The sequence below is a fragment of the Diabrotica undecimpunctata genome, chromosome 7 (assembly GCF_040954645.1).
Source record: "Diabrotica undecimpunctata isolate CICGRU chromosome 7, icDiaUnde3, whole genome shotgun sequence".
Classification (NCBI taxonomy): Eukaryota; Metazoa; Arthropoda; class Insecta; order Coleoptera; family Chrysomelidae; genus Diabrotica; species Diabrotica undecimpunctata.
The window spans coordinates 158,597,500-158,620,455 of record NC_092809.1 but is presented as its reverse complement, the minus strand read 5'-3'; the positions used below and the strand labels follow the sequence as shown (position 1 = coordinate 158,620,455).

Genomic DNA, 22,956 nt, shown 5'->3' with positions numbered 1-22,956 from the left:
TGTTGAGTCTGGCTGAATGACTAAAAGTCTATGCCAAAAAAAAAATAAAAAAAAAACATCCTATCTTCCATCATTCTATATCCGATCCTATGATGGAATACCTTTGTAGGTTTTGAAGTCTCTAGGAGAGGAAGGGTGTGATATTTTGTGGCAATATATGAGTAGGAGATGTGAGAAAAAAAGTATTCCCAATTTACGGAGAGAGTGTGTGATGGTATCATTGTATAAAGTTAAAGGATATATTCAGGACTGTGAAAACTATAGAGGGACAAAATTAATGTCGCACACAATGAAAATTTTGGAGAGAACTGTACAACTTGATAATCAGTCACAATATGATTATAAAGGAGAGGACCGGTAGAAATAATACCATTATTAAATCTAACCTTAAAGTAGTCATTTTCTGAAGCTATTTTCTTGGGGCATTTTAAAGTAATTACTATTTAAATATGAATAAGCCACAATTAAAGGTTAAAGTAAGTTTATTAAAGTTTCAATTTCCACTTTGGAAATCGTTCTCAAAATACAAACATTAGTCAATTAAACAAATTTTGTTTTTTTGTTACTTGGTGAAAAGTTCTTCTAATAATTTAATTTTATCTGACTCATTTATATTGACAATTCAGACATACATTATACATTTTAAAGTAGACGACTTTAAAATAATATTGCCAATATTCTTGGTAAGATAGTTCATTCGATTACATGAAATCAACATTAACTTGAGAATATCCGTGAGAAAAAATCATAGCATGTAATTTACCTTTAAAAAGACAATCACATGTCATGATGACAATAAAATTCTCCTGTTAGTGATTTCATAGTAAATTATGAGGGAAAAACCAGGAAAAAAACCTCATAATACTATCCTGACATGGTAAGTATTTAGTCGTACATTTAGTTTAATTCCAATAAATACCTAATTCTGATTTAAGATGTTTGGTATTTAAAAAACATAAATTATGTATTCTCGATATGTTACTGACTTACTAATACTGATATTTTCCTTTGAATACCTTCCTCTTTTAATATGGGTAACCAGATCCTATTACATTCTGCCAAGAAATTTGCTACACAATTGGTCTCATTTAGCATAATTAGAGCCGCTTCTTTGATTTTTCTCTTTTTACCATCCATAATCATCCTACTTCCATCTTTTCATAGACTTTTGACAGGTATATGATAGCGTAGAAAGAAGCCAAGTATGGAATACCATGGCGGAGTTCTCAATACCAAAGAAACTCATTCGTATGACCAAAGTCTGTATGGAGCGTGGAATATCCAAAGTAAGTGTAAATAATAAACTGTCTGGTAGCTTTGAAATCAATAGTGGACTCAAACAGGGTGATGCGTTATCTCCACTACTTTATTAACTTGTATTAGAGAAAGTCATGAGGTCGGCCGGAATAAAAACAGAATTGCTATCGGTTCAAGGTCCCAAGCTATTACTCGCATATGCAGATGACATAGATCTCGTTGGAGACTCCATTCTATCCACGAAAGACATCTCCAACAAGGTGGAGGGAGCAACAAATGAAGTAGACCTAAGGATTAATGAATAGAAGACGAAATATATGTGTATAAATGGAACGACACGAAGAGACAGAATAGAATAAAATGTGACGGTCAACACCTTCAATTTTGAAAAAGTACAACGTTTTAAGTATCTGGGGGCCGTAATCACAGCTGACAACTATGTTACTGAAGAAATAAAAGACAGAATCCAATCTGCAACCCGCTGTCTACTGGCACTGGATAAGCTCATAAAATCAAAACATCTTACAAGAAGTTCAAAGATCAAAATCTATAAATCTATCGTCAGATCTGTAATAACATACGGATGCGAAACGTGGACCATGACCAAAACAAACGAAGAAAAGCTCAGACGCTTTGAACAAAAAATACTTAAAAATTTTCGAACCTCACCATGGTATCACCACAGACCAGTGTAAGATCAAAACCAATATCGAATTAAAAGCACGATGATGCCGATGTTGTCCAAAAAATTAAATCACAGCGACTAAGATGGGCAGGCCACGTGCACAGACTGCATAACTTGTAGAGAGACTTGTAAAACTGATACAGGAGAAGATTTCCACAGGCAAAAGACTACTCAGACGTCCCAGAATGTGATGGAGAGATAACATCCAAGCAAATCTCCGGAAAATGAACATACTATTTTACCCTAGGTTGATGGAAGACCGAACAAATTGGAAAAAAGTTGTACAGTCAGCCAAGATCCACCCAGGGTTGTAGCGCTATGTGATAATGATAATCATCCTACTAGCAGACAAAAGGAATGCAACTGTGATAATGGATAAATTTCAATATGAAAACAAAATTAAAAATCTAATAATAAATGGACCTTATACAGAATTAACAAAGGATTTAACAAAGCCTTTAAAAAACAGAACATATAAAACTGTATTCAAGTTTAAAGATTGTTTAACAAGTTATCAAAGAAGATTAATTACACCTCATTACAGTAAGACTCCTCATTCTTATGGAGTACCGAAGGTTCATAAAACGAACATACCACTTTGTAGTAGACCTATTGTAGTACCATGAATTCTCCTTATAGTGAACTATCAAAATTTTTATTAAATACTATACAACCATTTATTTTGCAAATAAAAATTACACATTTATAAAAAATACACAACATTTTTTAAATAAATTATCAAATATTGATTTTAATTAAAATAATACTTTGGTAAGTTGTGACATAAATAGTTTATTTACAAATGTACCATTGGATAAGACTTTAAATATACTACTACTACTAAGAATTTCCACAGTTTTCACTGTCTTCCTTCACTCAACCGTTTTCTCCAATTTTCCCTGTCATTCCAGTCTCCATCTCGCAGGGTTCTTTTCTCCATAGCCTCGTCGATTTCATCTCTGAATGACCTTCGGGGTCCTCCTCTCTTTCTTCTTCCAATCGGGCTCCATTCTGTGATTTTGTTTATCCAGCGTCCTCTGTCCGCTCTTCTGACGTGGCCGTACCAGGATAGTCTCTTCTCCTCTATACAGTCGATTATGTCTGATTGCACTCCCATTCTCCGCTTAATCTCTGCGTTTTCAATTCTGTCTCTTTTTGTAAGTCTACAGCTTCTCCTCAGGAACTCCATTTCTACTGCTCTTATTCTACCTCTATTTCTCTTGTTTATTGTCCAGTTTTCGGACCCATATGTCAGGATACTTCTTGTCAGGGTGTTATATATTCTCTTTTTTGTCTTTATCGTAATGTTCTTATCCCACAACACTGAGTTTAGTTGTCTTATACAGTTTCTTGTTTGTCTCAGTCTGTTGTTTATATCTTCTTCTGTTATTCCCTGGTTCGATATTATAGTTCCTAAATACCTGAATTTATCTGTTCCATTTATTTGTCTTCCCTCGTCTATCTCTAGGTTTCTCATATCCTTGTTTTCTGTTGTTAGGTATTCGGTTTTCTCTAAGTTTATTTCCATTCCAATGTTTTTATATTCTCCTTCTAGTTTTCTGAGCATAAAGCTGAGATCTTCTTCATCTTGTGCGATGACTACTTGATCGTCGGCAAAACTTAAGGTGTATAGGTATTCTTCTCTTACTGGTATGCCCATTCCTTCGAACTTTCTCCTCCATGGTTTGAGTGTCTTTTCCAAGAATATTTTAAACAGAGTAGGGGACGTAGCACAGCCTTGTCGCCAAGTCCTTTTGTCGTCTTAAATGGATTGTAGGCTTTATTTCCACATTTAATAGCTACTTTGTTTTCTTTGTATAGTGCTTTAACTGCTTTTATTAGTGTTTGTCGGATTCCGAGATCATTCATTGCTTCCCATACTTTGACTCTAGGTATTGAGTCATATACTTTCTTTAGATCAATAAAGGTCAGATGGACCGGTCTACCTTTTGCCATTTTCTTCTCTATCAGTTGTTCTAATGTGTACGTATGATCTAGGCATGATTTTCCTACTGTGAACCCTGCTTGGTCTTCTCCAATTTTTTTTTTTTTTAACTTTAAATATAGTCAACACAAAATTAGAGAGTGATGATACATTGGCATTTAGAACAAAACTAAACATATCAGCTATAATGGACTTATTAACATTATGTACTGACAATACATATTTTCAACTAAATAATGAATTCTATAAACAAAATTTTGGTCTAGCAATGGGCTCTAGTTTATCTCCATTATTAGCCAATATATTTATGGAAGATTTTAAAACAAATATTATTTCTAAACAAAATTTAAAATCCCAATATGGTGGAGATATATAGATGATGTATTCTCAATATGGTATCATGGATCAGAGTTGTTGGACACATTCCTGAATGATATAAACGATAAAGAAGAGACAATAACATTTATCATGGAAAAGAAATATAATAACACACTACCTTTCCTAGATGTTTTAATCTCCAAGAACGATAATGGATATGAGACCTTGGTGTATAGAAAATCCACACACACCAACAGATATTTAAATTTCAAATCAAATCACAATATTAATATTAAAAAGGAAATCATTAAGTCCTTATACGATAGAGCCAAAATTGCTTGATCTAACAAAAATTCGTTTTTTTTTGAGGAAAAACATTTGTTATAATAAAACATCTGTTTTATTAAAGAATGATTATTCACTCTCAAACGTTTATATACCAATAATCCAATTGCCTCACATATCAAATCAGAAATACAGATTCTAAATAATAATAAGATCACTGTTGACTTCATGTTTGTTCCATCACATTCAGGTATACAAGGAAATGAAGAAGCAGATGAACTAGCACGCTTAGCATCCTTCAGCCAGGACTCCATTCTTATTAATGAGGTTTCTTCAGATGACTTTAAGTCAGAAATAAAACATCAAGTGTTAAGTGCGTGGCAAAATAAGTGGAGTGCATCACAAAATAAACTCAAGGAAATCAAACAATTAGTGAAACCATGGTTCCAACCCACAGCGAATGGACAGGACCAAGTGAGAATAACACGTTTGCGACTAGGACACAGTAACTTTACACATAAACACCTCTTTACGCGAACTATGCCGCCAATGTGTGAAAATTGTCAAGTAACACTCACCGTGAAGCCTATACTAACTCAGTGCAAAACATATGAAGCAGCAAGAAAGAAGCACACTATACCAAATAATATAAAGGAAGCCCTAGGAAAAAACATGAACATTAAAAACACAATAAGTTATCTTAAAGACTCAGGACTGTATCAATTATTGTAATTTTTATAACTTTACCTGTATTATATATTTAGGTCGCTAATAACCCTGGTGGTTACAGCGTAAATAAATAAAAAAAAAAAGAATGATTATTCTTTATCGTTTATAAATAAGGAATTTTCAACAATCGACCGAATAGAAGAGAACAACTTAGAACGAGATCCTACAGTATTAACACAGCATTATGTTACAGCATACACAAGGAATAATACGAGGAGAGTAACAATACCATACATAAAAGAATTATTAGAAAAACTTAAAAGGATAGGAAATAAATTCAAAATTTCAACAACATTTAAAACAACAAACACATTGAGACCTATTTTGTTTAAAACCAAACCTAACAATGAACAAGAATGGACAAAAAATTGCATTTATCAAATATCTTGTGAATGCGATCAGTCTTATTTAGGTGAAACATCAAATCCATTAAATGTTAGACTAAGTGAACATCAATCTTAAATTAAAAATAGAGAATTTGATAGATTTGAAATATGGAAACACGCATGGGATAATGAACATATGCATGAATGGAATGATTCAAGTATAGTCCTAAAAGAAACGAATGGTAAAAATAAAAAAATCAAAGAAGCGGCTCTAATTATGCTAAATGAGACCAATTGTGTTGCAAATTCCTCGGCAGAATGTAGTAGGATCTGGTTATCAATCTAAAAAGAGGAAGTTATTAATAGGAAAATACCAGTATTAGTAAGTCGGTAACATATCGAGGATACATCAATTATGTTTTTTAAATAACAAACATATCAGATCAGAATTTGGTGTTTATTGAAAGTAAGCTAAATGTACGACCAAATATTTACCATGTCGGGATAGTATTATGAGGTTTTTTTTCTGGCTTTACTATGGAATCACTAACAGGAGAATTTAACTGTCATCATGGCATGCGATTGTCTTTTTAAAGACAAATTACATGCTATGATTTTTTCTGACGGGTATTTTAAAGTTAAAGTTGATTTTATGTAATCAAATCAACTATCTTACAATAAAGTCGTCCCAGGAACGCAACTCATTAATATTGGTAATATTATTTTAAAGTCGTCTACTTTAAAATGTATAATGTATGTCTGAATTGTTAATATAAATGAGTCAGATAAAATCAAATTATTAAAAGAATGTTTCACCAAGTAACAAAAAAAAACAAAATTTGTTTAATTTGCTAATGTTTGTATTTTGAGAACAATTTCCGAAGTGGAAATTGAAACGTCAATAAACTTATTTAAGCCTTTAATTGTGGCTTATTCCCATTTAAATAGTAATTACTTAAACGTGATATTGCTACATTTATTTTGTTTTTATTTATATTTAGATTAATATACTTTTATATAATTACAAAAAATTTACTTTAAGTATTTTAATTGATTTACTTTAAATTTTATTTATTACAAAAAATATACTTAAAATTATGAGTTTTACCTATAATTCTATGTAACAGAATGCAAAAAAAGCTTTAAATTTGTATCAAGTCGTTTACGAATAATGGAAAAAAAAAGAGAAAAAACAGCTCCGTTTTAATTTTCCGTAGAGTTATAATTCAAAATTCGATATAGAATCAACAAAGATGATTTGCGCGTTACGTCCAATTACTTGCATCTTTAAAAGCAACGCGAACAAAGAAGTTAAAAAGAAAGGGACTACTGGAAATACAATATAGATGCCTTTCCTGTTAGCCGCCTTTAGTTTCCAACAGGAGCGTAACGGTAAAACCTTTATTAAGATTGTTTTTTAATTGTTAATAATCTATACCTGCTTCTTCTCTCTTTTCATACTTCTTACTCTGTTACTGCAATTGTAGAATTTAAAGCTCTGTTCCGCTTTTAATTTGACAATCACTACAAGATAAATAAATATATATATATATATATATATATATGTTCGTTTAAAATTTTTTAAATATTCATATCTACGAATATGAACATTATTTTCTGCAAAGTTTGTGTGTTTTTTGTTTTTGTTTTTTGTTTTTTCTTTTTTGGTTAAGTTAGTTTTAAATAAGGAGTAAAGTGTACAGTAGATATGATAACATCGATAACATACTACATATTGAGTTAGAACTGATGAAGCTTTAGAAATATAAAGCGAAACGTCTTCAATAAACTTATGAAGTAGTTGACTTCTTTTTTTATTTGCCAACCTGAATGACCGATTAAACCTCTGAATTCACTAGTTGAATACTTTAGAAATATATATATATATTATATATTTAGTAAAAAATCATACTTTACTAAAGTACAACAATAATAAAGTTTAATTTAACAATTTCTCCTCCCATTTGTTACAAATCCTACGTACTCCAATATACGTTCCGATCAGAAAAATACATTGTGATGCAACTAACAGGATTTAGATAAATAATTATTAAATGAACATAAAAAAGAACTATATCAGGGCACTCGATGCTCATCTTGTAGACTAGCCGAAAAGGTCAGGTTCGTTCCAAAAAATATTCCCATGAGAATTTTTTTGCATAATCACTTTTATGAGATACTCCAAAACAAGGCTCAAGAGCAAAAAATTAAAACAAATTTGTTTTAATGTTTTTAAACAAATTGTTTTAATTTTTTTTGTAAATAAATTGTAAAAATAATTTTTTCGACTCGGACAAATGTTTTTTTAATTTTTTGGATCATTTTGAGCAAAATAGGTCTGTTATAATTTTTATGTAAATTTGATCGTTTTCGACATAAATAATTTAAAACTTATCGATAAGTATTTTGGGCCTATTTTATTTTAAAACATTGTTTTTTAATCGTTAATAAATCGCTTACGACGGGACTGGCGCTCGGTTTGTAGCGTGTATAAGAGAAAAACAAGATCTAGGGCACAAATGTTGGCTGGTTTAAATTCTCATTGTAAAAATAAGAGCCCGCGTTGCCATACGCACTTCTTCTTTACGTGCCATCTCCGCGACGAAGATTGGCAATCATCACTGCTATTCTAATTTTTGACACTACAGCCCGAAAGAGTTTAGTTGAGCTGCATCCAAACCATTCTCTGAGGTTTCTCAGCCAGGACATTTTTCTTCTACCTATGCTGCGCTTTTCTTGAATCTTTCCCTGCATTATTAGTTTTATAATTCATATCTGTCATCACGTGTTATATGTATATATTGCAGTAGGCGATAAGTTGTCTTCCCAGTTTTAAAAACTTTAATTTTGTGTTTTACTTCACTTTCTGTTAATTCTGGTCCAGTTTTTTTAACGAAATATTCGTTATTTATTTTGTCTCGTTTGTCGTTATACAGCTGTTCTATATAGTTTTCCCATGCCATTAATTTGTTGTCTGTATCCATTACTGTGTCTTCCTTTTCATCAACTAGTATATTTTATTTGTATTCTAGTCTTCTTGGTATTTCTTTTATTTTCCTGTATAAATTAAAGCTGTCATGTTTATTTTCTAGCATTTCTATTTTACCACATTTTTTCTTTAACCAATTTTCTTTTGCTATTTGTCGCCGTATTTCGTTGTGTTTACTGTTAAAATGATTTATGTTTGTTATTATATACTCTTTTTTTCATTAAGTTTAGTATTTCGTCCGTCAAAAATTACAAATAAAAAAATAAAATTACAATTTTTGGTTTAAAAGAAAAACAATATTTTAACTATAATGTAAAATGGTCAAGTCTGTTTTTGAACGAGTTGGTAGAGGAAGCAGAGACAATGTTATCGTTAAGGTTATTCCAGCACTCAAAAACTTTATTTGGTAAAAAGTTCTGCCTTGATCTTGTAGAAAAATTTTCTTTCTTCAGTTTGAACTGATGACCTCTGAGTCGTTCATTTTGATTAATGGTAAACATTTCATCGAGATTTCCAAAGTTTAATTTTAGTATTTTAAAAGTTGTAATTAAGTCTCCACGTTGTCGGCGAAGTTCAAAGGAAGTTAGGTTAGCCATGCTAAGCCTTTCTGCATAAGAAGGTCTTCTCGGTCAGAAAGTAATTGGAGTGGCTTTTCTTTGGACGTTTTCCAACAGAGTCTTGTCTCGGACCAGATCGGGATACCACGTTGGTCCAGCGTATTCAAGTATGGGTCTAACGTACAGAGTATAAAGTTTACAGAATGATTGCATTGAAACTCTCGAAAAACACCTCCGAATAAGATACAGTCTGGAGTTCGCACGTTTACAAATAGAGGTAATATGGTCGGACCAAGTTAGGCTGCTGTTTATGATAACACCAAGATCGTTATACGAAAACACAGAATCTAATGGCTGTCCGTTAACAAAGTACGGCACAAGTGGGTTATTTTTACCAATTCGAAGCACTACACATTTTTCCGCGTTTAAGGGTAGTAACCACTGGTAACACCAAGTTAAAATAAAGTCCATTTGGAGGGTTAGCTGGTTTGTGATAGGATTGGCATACATTTTTGTGTCATCAGCGGAGAACGATATTTTACTTGAGACATAATAAGGAACATCGCTTGTGTAAACCGTAAACAGCAGAGGTCCAAGGACGGAACCCTGAGGCACTCCACTTTCCACTAACCTGTCCTGTGAGAAAGATTCGCCAATTATGGCGCCATTTACTGAAAAGTAAAAAGAAAATAATGAAAAGAAAAATGTTGAATGAAAAAAAGAACATTTTTAACTAATGAATTTTATGGATGAACCGCATAAATAACATTTTGAGCAAAAGATTTTGCTAACGATACAATAGCAGAATCTTTTATTTTCTCGGCATTTTCTCCTATAAATAGAATTGAAAAAAATTCTATTAAAATTTGAGAAATTTTACATTCACAATTAATATGATTTTATATGTGTACATTGCGAGGAATTTTTTCGATAGAAAAATAATTTGTTTGAATAACAGTGACTATACATAGTAAACAAAGAAACATATTTATTCATCTAATTTTTAAAATTTTAAATATAATAATAACGATTTTTTATCGGTTCTCCAATGAAATCTCGTCATGCTCTGATGTATTTAAATTGATTTTCTCATTTTCTTCAATTTTTCTTTTTCCGTATAAATTTGTCAACTACTTATAGCATTTTTGATGATATTCGCTTGTCTCCAACTTATTAGTAAGTTTAATTGTTAAACAATCAAATGACCTACTTTTCTGTTTATTTCTTGTATCGGTTGTTTTTCATACAATTAGTCAAAATATCAGCTGTTAAGTTTTTTAATTTATTAACAATTCGATCAACAGATCTTACACAAATATATAAAAACTTTTTCTTTTACTGTGTTTTCTTCTAAAATAATATGACTACGTGTCAGAGTCAGCATCCTTAATTGGGAGTCTTGCGTTGTCATGTAGACCAGGAACCAGGTATCGTAAAACATATTAAGATAGGACATCTTAGGCGAATGGGGCATGTTATGTGAATGCAACAAAATGGCCCAGTTAGAAAAACGCTTCTTTATAGACCCATTGGTCAGAGAACAAGAGGAAGACCCAGAATAAGGTTCCATTCTCCTTCTTACTAGTATTGCTACTGCTGTAAAAATAACTATTACACTTTTTCGCCTTGGTATAAAATTTGACTGATAAATAATTGTCGAAAAAGGCATGGACTGTATTAATCTATCTATAATAATTATTACTGTAACAATTAATTGTGTTAATTTTATGGATGATCTAATCCGTATTTGGTTACCATGATTTAATTAAATTATAAACAAAATATTTATAATAAATATAATTCAAAATTGCATAACTTTCTTATGCAAAATACTTCTCGCACGCTCGTGATTGAGCCTTTCCAGTAATCCCAGATGAGTAAATGTTAAAGGTCGAAGAATGAGAAAAGGGCCTCAGCGGAGCAACAATTTTACGACTGATGGATAAAAGAATCTTTTTATAGACACGATGAATGCGAAACATGGCGGCGCATCATTTATGTACGAGGTGGCTTTTTAATAGGGCATTCCGGGGTATCTTTCTTTGTTAAGAGTAATATTTTTTAATCCGTTGTCTAATTTTTATTTAATTTTTATAAATATTACGTTTTTATTTACAAAATTTTCTAAATACAATTCGTTTTATACACATTTATAGGTTCTGAAATTAAATATCGCATTTATATGGAATTAAGTCACAATTGATTGTAATGAAAATTACATTTTTAACTAACATTTTTGACGTCCCGATTTCCACTACGGAAATCGTTTGCAAACTTAATTTGAAATATAATTGTCAAGCTTTATGTGTCGTGTCTGTAATTACTTCTCCTTGACGAATTGTCTACAACTATGGCAGACATCTATAATCAATTATTGAATATATTAAGTGTAGGATATTCCATTACTACTTACAGGCTAGGTGATCTCAACGCTACTGAATACAAAGCCTCTATCTAGACACACCGAAAATTTCTGTACCGTTTCAAACCAACAGACAGATCCTGAAAGTACTTAAATGCCATCAGCAACTAAGATTATCATTGCAGTATTTCCTTTCACATATTTATATTTATTATATTTATCGTATGGCATACAATAAGAACACATATTTAAAAAGCAATATAAAACATTACATGGAGTATTACAAACGAACATCTAATGCATTAATATAGTCTAAAACATTTTCGGTCGCATTCAGGAACTCGTCAAAAACTCCAGGGAACCGCCTTCGGGGGCATTCTTCAACAATGTGACGGACGGTCTGTCGTTGCGCACCACAGTCACACTCCGGAGTAAGGGCTTTTCCCCATTTATGTAAGCTGTCAGCACATCTACCACTTCTTGTTCTTATTCTGTTTAGCGTTGTCCATGTACTCCGGGTCAGTTCAAAGCCTGGTGATTTCTGATCGATACAGGCCATTTGCTGTGCTTCCTGTGGTGAGTCGCGCTCCCATTGTCTTCTCCAAGCGTTGGTGAGGTCGAAATGTTCCTGATGTAAGGAGGTGGCCCTTAACATGGCAGGATATCTGGAGCGCAGTCTGTTCATTTCGATATCACGCCTATCATGGTGGATGGGTAGTTGATGGTTAGACTGGACTTTTCGATATTCTCTGAGAAGGGAGTGACTTCTTCGTAGTTTCGTGGAATGTGACTCAGGATGGGAAGCCAATAGTTGGGTGTTGGTCTAATTGTACCTGAAATCATTCGCATTGTCTGGTTTAATTGGGTGTCAATAATCTTCGTGTGTTTGTTATTGAGCCATACTGGGGAAGCATATTCAGCTGTCGAGTATACAAGTCCGATAGCAGATGATCTGACATCTGAGTACGGAGGCTGAGGACCCCCATGTGGTACCACATATCTTTTGGATTATATTATATTATATTTTCCTTTCACAGATTGCTGTTGTATTTCCTTTTATGTCTGTATAAAATTAAAAATGCGATGTTAAAATGTCAAAATGAAATAATTTCCAACCGTGATATATAAACGTCGAAAGTAATGTATCATTATAACACGCCACAGCCGCGATGGCCTACACTTCTTGATACCTTTATAATAGTTATTATTACACGAATATTATTTTAAATGTTTTGAATACTTTAGAAATATTTTTCTTTTGTAGAATATGCCACCGTAGGTTACATGGCGAAACGAATACAGATGCGAAAAAATAGATTTTTGGCGATACAAAAAATTGCTGAACAGAAAAAATTGAACGTAGATGGCGGACCCGATGATCATGCACCAAAGCAAACAGTGAGTAGTCGTCTAGTTGGCAGTATATTCTAAGACTTTAAAAAATATTTTTTTTCATTTTTATTCTTGTTTAAGTATAAAGTGCAAATGAACTTGTATTGCTGTAGCTGAATGATACGCTAAAGTATTTGCAGCTCTTGATCACTTTCGCTAAAACCGGATGTCATTAAAATATTAATCTTTAGAAGAACATTCTATATATTATAGGGCCTGCGTAGCGCAAGCGGTAGGATGCTTGCCTCGCATGCCGGTGGTCCGGAGTTTAAATCCTACCGCCGGCAAGAACAACTAGACATTTTTAAAAATGTCTATAGGCCCCAGGTCGACTCAGCCTGAATAAAATGAGTACCTTGGGTAAAACCAGGGGTAATAATAGTCGGTTGAAGCGGAGCACTGGCCATGTTACCTTCCTTGTAGACCGTAGGCCCTAGATATAGCAGACTACCCTGCTATACTCCCAAAGCCGCGAAGCGGTATAAAACGGGAGACTATTATTTTTAGATTTTACATAAAATTTTGGATTCATCTATTGCAGTTCATCCGTTTTAAATTTTGAGAAATGGGGACAAGATTTTGATCATTAGTAGCGTGTGTAGTTCATGAGCAAACTAGTTCAAAGAACCGGCTCCAATACGTGAACTAAATGACCTAGTTTGCCAAAGCTGACTTAACCGCTCAGTCGCAGTTTTTTTTTTCTAAGAATTATAATTACTCTATTTTTGTCGTCTTCACAGTTTAGATTGTAATTGTCGTTTTCGACTTCCCGTTACTATGCTATTATTGGTATATTCTTTTTGTTGACTTCTTCTTTTAGTATTGGCAAACAGAGCCTGCCACATTCTGCTAATTGGTTTGGTACACATTTTTCTTCGTTAAGTAGAATGAGGACTACTTCTTCGACATTTCTCTATTTCATGTCTGTTTCTTGTATGATTGTTGGTGCATCTTTCTATTGCGGTCTGTGTTCGTTATCTCAGGCGTGTTTGCATATCTAGGATTTCTCGATGTCTCTGTTCTTGATGTATGTTTCATTCTAGTTTATTCTAACACTAAGTGTTTGGTTTCTAGCACACAGTTTCTCCCACGTAGAAATTGTGGCATTCAGTCGGTATTTATATATGCAGTTTTTTTATTTATCTAGTATGTTGTTCGGTTTGGTTTTTGACATGATATATCTCCCTGTGTTGGTCATTTTTAATTTTGCTGTGGTGTTGTGATTTTTTTCTATTCTCTTCAGTTTTTTTGATAAGATATGATAATTCCTTTTTTGACGTTTGCGTTGCTGTTCGAGTGGTAATTTAAATATCTGTTTCTGTGAGATGGTATTCTGTAGACTTTATTTGCATATCCTGTGTCTTCTATTGTAATTAGCACATTCAGAAAAGGAAGTGAATTATTGTTTTTTTGTTTCATGGTGAACTTGATAAATTCTTCCTTATTTTGATATCCATCAGAAATTTATTTGTAGCTTCTGGTTCCTAATGCCAAATGGAGAACATTATCTTTAATATCTTCACCATACTGTGGGTTGTTTGTCTGATTTGGGTGTTTGCATGTTTTTTTATTTTTAACCCAATTGCGTCTCGTTTTTTTTTTAACTTTTAGTAACAACTTGACAACGACTGGATGGATTTGGCTAATTTTGATTTTGACATATTTGTATAAGTCCAAGCTAAGTTTAAAATAGAAGAAAATATGATGAAACTGTAAAGAAAATGGTGAAAATAATAATTTTATTTTCCCATACAAATAGTTAGTTATACTTTTTTGGACTGACGTCAGTAAAACCCTGGCTATCAGTAAAAGCTTACTATCGCTTTAATAAATTTAAGATCCAAGTATATGGCGGAGGAGCCCAAATCATCAACCTCCCATGTTTCAATTGTATCAAAGGTCTGACAGGAGAGAGAATGACATTCTCTCTCCTGTTGGCGACAAGAATGTAGCGGAGAATAATTTTTAAATAATTTTAAACTGTTTGTCCTTGTTTTAGTGTAGTGTTATGAACAATTTATGTTTAATTTCATGTTTATTACATTCTGCGCTTGCTGGATAGCCCAAATTTGACGAAATGCCCCTGATGATGCTGTAGAAAGCGAAAGTACTTGGGCAAGATTTGATTATTAAAATTGTGCTCGATATTTGCCTTTAATTTTCAAAGTTCATTTCTTCGAGCATTCAACCTTATATCAAAAATAAAATACTCAAAAGAAACGTTTTTGCATCTTAAAAGTGCCATAAAAAAATTATAACCAACAATTTGGAATTGTAAGCACTTGGAGATTACTCCAGGCATTGGCGTTTATAACGCTGTGCTATTTTGAAAAATTCTCTAATTGAGGACCTTGCTGCAAGAAGGGGGCAGCTCCATTTTTGGTCAAATTTTAGTTTATAGATGCATATTATGTAATAAAATAGTTGAATCGATTAATGCAAGAAAGAATGAGATCCGTTTATAAATAGTAAACCTATAACAGCTTATGTACCTGCCTCCGAAATTGTTTGCTGCAAGAAGGATGCAGCTCCGGAGCTGCCCCCATCTTTTGCCAAACGTCGAGACGCTTTAGCTGTGACCGTTAGCTTGGCCTCGAATGGAATTAACGGAAGTAAAAGTTTAGTATTCAGTCGATGATTCAGTCGATTTAAGTCCATTGCTCTAACAGTCTAACATATTCTTGCAGTGCATTTTACGAAAGTTGACCACGTGTGTTTCTACACAACTGTTTATTTATCTTCTAAGTGTTTTTCATTATTTATCTGTATCATGAGTGGTACAGAATCTGATTTTGATAATGTTAGTCTGTTTAGTAGAGGTTCGTCTGATCTGTATAATCCATCTAAATCGGAAAAAAGCTCTGATCCTGATGAAGCAGGATGCACGAAGTCCATTCTTCGGTCCATCTTTGGACATAGGCCTCCCAAATCCTTTTCCATTCTTCTCTGTCTGTCGCTACAGTCATCCACCTAGAGCCCACGTGCTTCTTGATATCATCTGCCCATCTTATTTGGGGCCTTCTTCTGCTTCGTTTATACTCCCACGGTCTCCAACTTATAAGAATTTTTTTCCATTGGTCTTCTTTTTGTCTTATATTGTGTCCGGCAAATCTCCATTTCAATTTTGCAACTTCTTATCTAACATGCCTTACTTTTGTTTTCTCTCTTATCCACTCGTTTCTCTTTTTATCTATTAGTCTTATGTGCAACATTTGTCTTTCCATTGCTCTTTGGGTTTTCATGATTTTGTCCATGTTTGCTTTTGTAAATGTCCACGTTTGGGAACCATAAGTGAAAACAGGGAGTACGCATTGATTGTATATTTTGGTCTTAAGATGCTGTGGTTATCATTTGTTTTTAAATGTAGCTTAGTTTGCCAAATGCCGCCCATGTCAGTCTAACTCGTCTTTTTATCTCTGCTGTTTGGTTTTCTTTGTTAAGTTTTATAGTTTGACCCAGATATATATATAATCCTGAACTATTTCATCTTATCCTATCCTCATTGTGATGTCTTCATCTGTAAGTGTTATAATTTTGGTCTTGCTGTAATTCATATTAAAGAATATTTTTCCAACTTCTATGTCCTTTCATCATTTCAAATTATTCTTCTTTTTTATCGGTTATTAATGCGATGTCATCAGCGTAGCTTAGATGGTTCAAGCGTTGTCCACAAATTTTTATACCTTTTTCTTCCCGTTCTAATCTTTTAAAAATATCTTCCAGATCCTGATTGAAAAGTTTCGGTGATATTGTGTCACTCTGTCTCACGCCTCTATTTATTTGTATGGATTTTGTTGCTTAATATACTTTAATTCTTGTTTTGGCTTCCTTATATATATGGGCTATTAGTTCTGTATATCTGTGGTCAATTCTGCTGTTAATCAAAAAACGTTTCACTGCCCAATGTTCGACACTGTCGAAAGCCTTTTCGAAATCTATGAACGCTATATATATAGAGGAATGTGGTATTAATTTGCTCGTTCTATAAGTATTTCCATGCTTAGTAAATGGTCACTTGTACTGAATCCCTTTCTAAAACCAGCTTGTTCTTATGACTGGTATCCGTCGAATTTTGTCGTCAATCTATTTGTTAAAATTTTTGTTAGGAGTTTAATAATTACATTGAGGAGTGTTATAGGACGGTAGTTTTTTACATCTGCTTTATCCCCTTTCTTGTGTAGGATAATGGTTACCGATTCCTTCCAGTTGTTTGGGATTCTTTTTTCTTTTATTAACTTGTTAAAAAGGGAATTTAGAGTATTAATTACTACTTTTCCACCATATTTCAGCATCTCTGCAGTTATTCCATCTTTTCCAGGCGATTTTGTTGCTTTTCATTTCTTTTAATGCTATCTTTATTTGTGATTTGCTTATTTGTGGCTGTAGCTCTGAGTTGACATTTCTTATTTTAGCCTTAAGTTAAAGATAGCCTTTTTTAGATCCTTTTTTGCTAGTTCTTTTCCTGATTTAATCATCGTTGCTGTAAGTATGTTGTCTATTTCGTCTATATCTTTATCATCACTGTCTAAATTTTGGTTAAGTTGTTCTTTTAATAAGTCTTTGTATATACTTTATATTGCCCTAGTTTGTTTCTATCTACTAGATCCCAGTTTCTAATTATTTTTCTTTTCATTTCATAGTTACCGTCAATACTAATTTTTGCTCTGACCATTCCGTGATCGCTACCTGTTGTGAATCTGTTAAGAACTGTTACATTTTTAATGATATATCGTTCCATGGACAGTATGTAGTCGATCTCATTTTTTGTGGATCCATTAGGGCTGATCCAGGTCCATTTTCGTTGGGGCTTCTTTTTGTAAAAGAAGTTCATTGCGTATAGATGCTTTTCTTCTAGGTAGTTCATCAAAGTAGCACCTCTATCATTTCTCTGGCCATACCCGAAATCTTCTCTTTTAGTTTCTTCTTTGTTTAGTTTTCTACCCAATTTGGCATTGAAATCTCCAATTACTAGTGTAAGACTATTTTTATGTTCTACCATAGCCCCTAAAAGACAGAGAAGATTATTTTTCACGTTAAGAACGGCTATGAATAACTGTTCTGATGAGACTTATTAAGTCGAAATACGTATCAACAGATACATAGACGCTTTGAACGTGAAATCAAATCTTTGCTGTCTTTTTCATTTTATTCGGATCTACTCTGTATGAGTACAAGAAACAAATTCGTTATGGATTTCTGCTGAGTTGATAGACATGTCGTGGAATGCAAATTTTAGATTACCCATGTCTCTATTAACATCTTTATCAACGTCTGTTATACCTTACATTTATAGAAGGTTCAGATTAAAGCAAAAATCTGAATTTGTTTCGAAACAATCTTACCGATTTTTCTATCAGATGTCGCTATTGCGTCCATAACGAAGCCATTTTATTGTTGCTTCCTAAAAGACAGAGAAGATTATTTTTCACGTTAAGAACGGCTATGAATAACTGTTCTGATGAGACTTATTAAGTCGAAATACGTATCAACAGATACATAGACGCTTTGAACGTGAAATCATATCTTTGCTGTCTTTTTCATTTTATTCGGATCTACTCTGTATGAGTACAAGAAACAAATTCGTTATGGATTTCTGCTTAGTTGATAGACATGTCGTGGAATGCAAATTTTAGATTCCCCATGTCTCTATTAACATCTTTATCAACGTCTGTTATACCTTGCATTTATAGAAGGTTCAGATTAAAGCAGAAATCTGAATTTGTTTCGAAACTATCTTGCCGATTTTTCTATCAGATGTCGCTATTGCGTCCATAACGAAGTCATTTTATTGTTGCTTCCTAAAAGACATAGAAGATTATTTTTCACGTTAAGAACGGCTATGAATAACTGTTCTGATGAGACTTATTAAGTCGAAATACGTATCAACAGATACATAGACGCTTTGAACGTGAAATCAAATCTTTGCTGTCTTTTTCATTTTTTTTCTCTGATATATCTTCATAAAATAGTTCGATATCTTCGTCATCATAAGCTGTCGTGGGGGCATATACCTAGATAATTTTAATTGATGTTCTTCTTATTTTAAGTATAACATAGGCGACACGATCTGATATACCTTTGATATTTTGGACATACTAAATTATAGCTTTATTAATTATAAATCCTACTTCAAATTTACTATTCTTTTTATTTTCTTTATAATACGGTAGATTACCGGATTTTAGCTGTATTCGGTTTTCTTCTTGTAGTCGAGTTTCTTATAGGCCTTTGATATCGGATTTTATGTTTGTTAATTCTTCTTTCAGTTCATGTACTTTTTCATCCCTGGACATTGATCTAATATTGTATGTCCCTATTGATAGGTTGACGGATTAGTGGGTTTTTGTTTTTATCTATCAAAAGCGGATTATTGCCTCCCCCGTGATACCGTGACGCAGACCTTTGAGGTGTGGGATTTAGAAATTTTCTGAATTAGAAGATTTTATGATTCTAATTTAAAATTATTAATATTCTTCATTTCAAGAATGAATGTTGATGTTTCTCCATCAAGAATCTTTACTTAACAAGGAGGTCTTTGTAGATCATTGTTAGTCAAGTTTAACAGTACTTGTACAATGTATAAGGATAACAACAATTTCTACTGCTGCTTTGAAATAATGAACTTATATTAAAGGCAGTAACAATATATAAAAGTACTCACAAAATGAGTGTCATTAAATTTTGGCTTGATAATATTGTTTATTCTAAGTTTGTTTTTATACAGTCGTAATAACAAATGTACAATTAGGTATTTACTTTTTAATATATAATCTAATTTAAAAGACAAGCATGCATTTAAATAGTTATTATTTATTGGGTTTTTGATTTACTAAGAGAGTATATAAATTTTGAGCCAACTTTTATTATGCATGACATTTTTTAAATATTTTTTTCTAGTTTTAAATAGTAGAGACTAGCACTGATTTGGGTACTTGTTAGTGGGGACGTTTGTTCCAGGAGGTACGCTTCAAAGTTCACGACCCGAAAGCGCACAGCAAAGGCGGCACCCTCGAAAGCACCGTAAACGGCGGTAGAGGCGGCGACAGAGGGGGTGCCGGACCGGACGAAGAAGCAGGGGCTCCTATTCCCCAGCACATCATTCACCCCAACAAGGACATAAACAAACTGTACGGGATCACTCCCTCGGACATCGACAAATACTCCAGAATAGTGTTCCCGGTGTGCTTCGTGTGCTTCAACTTAATGTACTGGATCATATACCTACACATCTCCGATGTGGTCGCCGATGACCTGGTGCTACTCGAATCGGACAAATAAGCGCCGGATCTTCTTCAAATTAAAAATGTGCTTTTGATTACGATTCATTTATTTCTATAAAGAGCTAGATTTTACGTTCAGAATTTAAATCTAAGTCCTACAGTACACTGGACATCGGACTACTAATATTAAAGATATAGTTGATTAATCTTACAAAAATCAAAATTTCATGTCACCGTTAATATTGCCAACTCTTTTATACCAAACATAATAACAGTACATAATTAATTTTCCTCAATGTCAGCAACATAAACGTCTGTTCAATATAGAGGCAGGTTTACGTGATTAAATTCTTGAGTATATGGAAACTCACAAATATTAACGACTATTAGAAGACTATTAGTATATAAGTATAGGAACGAAACATAAGTTGTATAAAATTTAAAACTAGTTCCCTCATCCGACATCATCGTATATATATATATATATAAATATATATATATATATATATATATATATATATATAGGTAAAAAGCAGACAATACTATTTAATTTCAAAAAAATGAGAATAGGAAATATCAGGATTTAGATTGAAATTCTGGTGCTAAAAACAAACTACATACTTGAAATTAAGTCAACTAATTCATATTTACCTTAAATTGTTGCCAATATATAACTGGAAAAACTGCACATAAACATATAAAACTATATAATATTATACCTAATAACTAGTGTATACTCGATTTTTTGACATAATATATGCACTGCTTTTAAAGCAAAATCAGTCAAATTTTCACAAAGATTTACAAATAATGCTATATATACCACACAATGAAAAAATTCGTACAAATCAGTTATTAGTAATTCCAATTGCATATTACTTTAAACAATATCTACACGCCGTATTTCTATCGATATTTTTAATAAAGTAAGATTTAAAACTAAACAGAAAGGTATAGTTGGCCCTTATATACACTCGTAATAGTATCAAGAGCACATTTTTAAATGTATAGCGACAGCAAAAAAGTGACGACATATTAAAAGAACTATGTGTTTTTTACTAACTCAGACTTTAGATTAGTGTTGAACTACTCATCAAAATATACACAAAACAGTCCCTTTACACATTCAAGAACTAAATGGTCAAAATATTGGTGATGTCAAATTTTCCTGAATGAAATGAAATGAAAATTCACAATATGATTTTATGTTTTATCACGTTAACTCTGGCACCAAAAGATACTGAGGGAGTGATAATGAGGGGATGACATGTTCTCGTCTTCTTTTGTGGTTGCAGGGAAAGTTTTTGTTGTTCCTGTATTAGGTCTTTACATAGAGTTTATTTTTAGTGCCTTTTTAATTTAACTTGTTTAGATTTATATAAAGATCGATGATTTATATTATTTATTATATATTTACTATTAGAACGTTAATTGTAATAATGTTGTTATAAATATGTTGAAAGATATATATGTATGATTAACAGTATTCCATTTATGTAAAAGGGCACAAAAATGACATGAAATATATTTACAAAAAAATTAATCCTTAAGCAAGAGGACGAATCAAATGTTTGGATTATTCAAAAACGTTTTATTTTACTGAATAGAAAGAAACATAAACATTATGAAAAGAAAGTTTGATAGGAATACTGTGATACGAATAGACAACAATGAAATATTATTCTCTAAAAGAAAGAAATATTTCCCAAAAGTGTTTCATACTGAAACTCAACTGCAGATAGATATTATTAAACCAGATTTTGAAAATTAGTTTGTATAAATGAGAAATTGGTATAGTTGCTATTGTATCAATTTCCTAAATAAAGTAAAATGTAATGTCGCCTAATAAGTTATTTTACTAGTGCATAATCTATTTGAATCTATAAGAACATCCACAACAGAAACAAGGAAGACAGACAAGCGTTCTATAGCTTAGATGTATTTAAGACGGTTTATGTGGTAAGAGCACAATCTGTCACTCTTCTTATTTAAATCGATAAACACCTGCATACGATGGCTATATGTACGCTGATGACACTGCTCACCTCATATCAGGAGCACACAGAGAGCGTAGACAATTGTTCGTATTCGAAAGGGCCCACAATTTCTTGGACAGAGTCATTGAGGTCCGCGGCCGAATAACTCTGTCAGGAGAGGACCTTGTTCTCAGAAAGTCGGTTTCCCACTTGAGAGTTTATTTTACTAGGACTCTCAACTGGAAAACTAACATTCAAAATACCCTTGACAGGATGAGAAAGGTTTAATCTCCTGGCAGTGCTATCCGGCAAATAGGGCGGAACGGCATCCAGCGGTACAAGACATTTGTTAGACCCATCAACGAATACAGGGCATGCATCTATGCCTCTCTCAAACCATATGAAATCAACACCATCATAGCGACTGAACGAAAAATCCTTAGATCCTGTATGAGGGTGAGATGGAATTACCCATCATGGCACATATACATACTGGCCAACATAATGCTAATCAAGAATAGAATTCTATCCCTCAGTAGGAGGTTTGTCCTTAGAACCATTGCCGGCTCGAACAACAGAGCCAAATAAATACTAAAGACTCCATGAAATACTCACCAGGGTTCCTCAAAGAAAAGTTCCGTTCCCTCCAGCCAAAATTCTACACAACACTGGACAAGAACTTCCTGATGAGTCTTTTTAAATTCTTGAATCATAAAATATCGCAGCTAACACACCGTTCCATTGTATGGCTAGTAACCCCTGTAAGTACCTCCTTGGCATGCTTGGCAAAGTTCACCCAAATTCCTCTTGTGCGCTTCAGAAACATCGCCCACACTGACACGCCACGTTCTGACCCCCCTGCTCCTTTTTAGTTCACTACTTTTCCACACGAACATCTCTCAACACGTTTCTCCC

At 33.0% G+C, this 22,956-nt stretch overlaps 1 protein-coding gene across 3 annotated transcripts in view; it reads left to right on the top strand.

The window, feature by feature from the left end:
• Rdl (Resistant to dieldrin) overlaps nucleotides 1–22,746 on the top strand; it is a 330,014-nt gene extending 307,268 nt beyond the window's left edge. For 2 of the 3 annotated variants that reach the window (XM_072538615.1, XM_072538614.1), the window contains exons 9-10: nucleotides 12,718–12,851; nucleotides 19,803–22,746. In XM_072538615.1, coding sequence (XP_072394716.1) covers nucleotides 12,718–12,851; nucleotides 19,803–20,123 — 455 coding nt within the window. In that variant the 3' untranslated portion in view covers nucleotides 20,124–22,746. The remainder of the gene's footprint in view (nucleotides 1–12,717; nucleotides 12,852–19,802) is intronic. The other variant, XM_072538616.1, reaches the window with a different exon arrangement.
• Nucleotides 22,747–22,956: the final 210 nt, after the last annotated feature.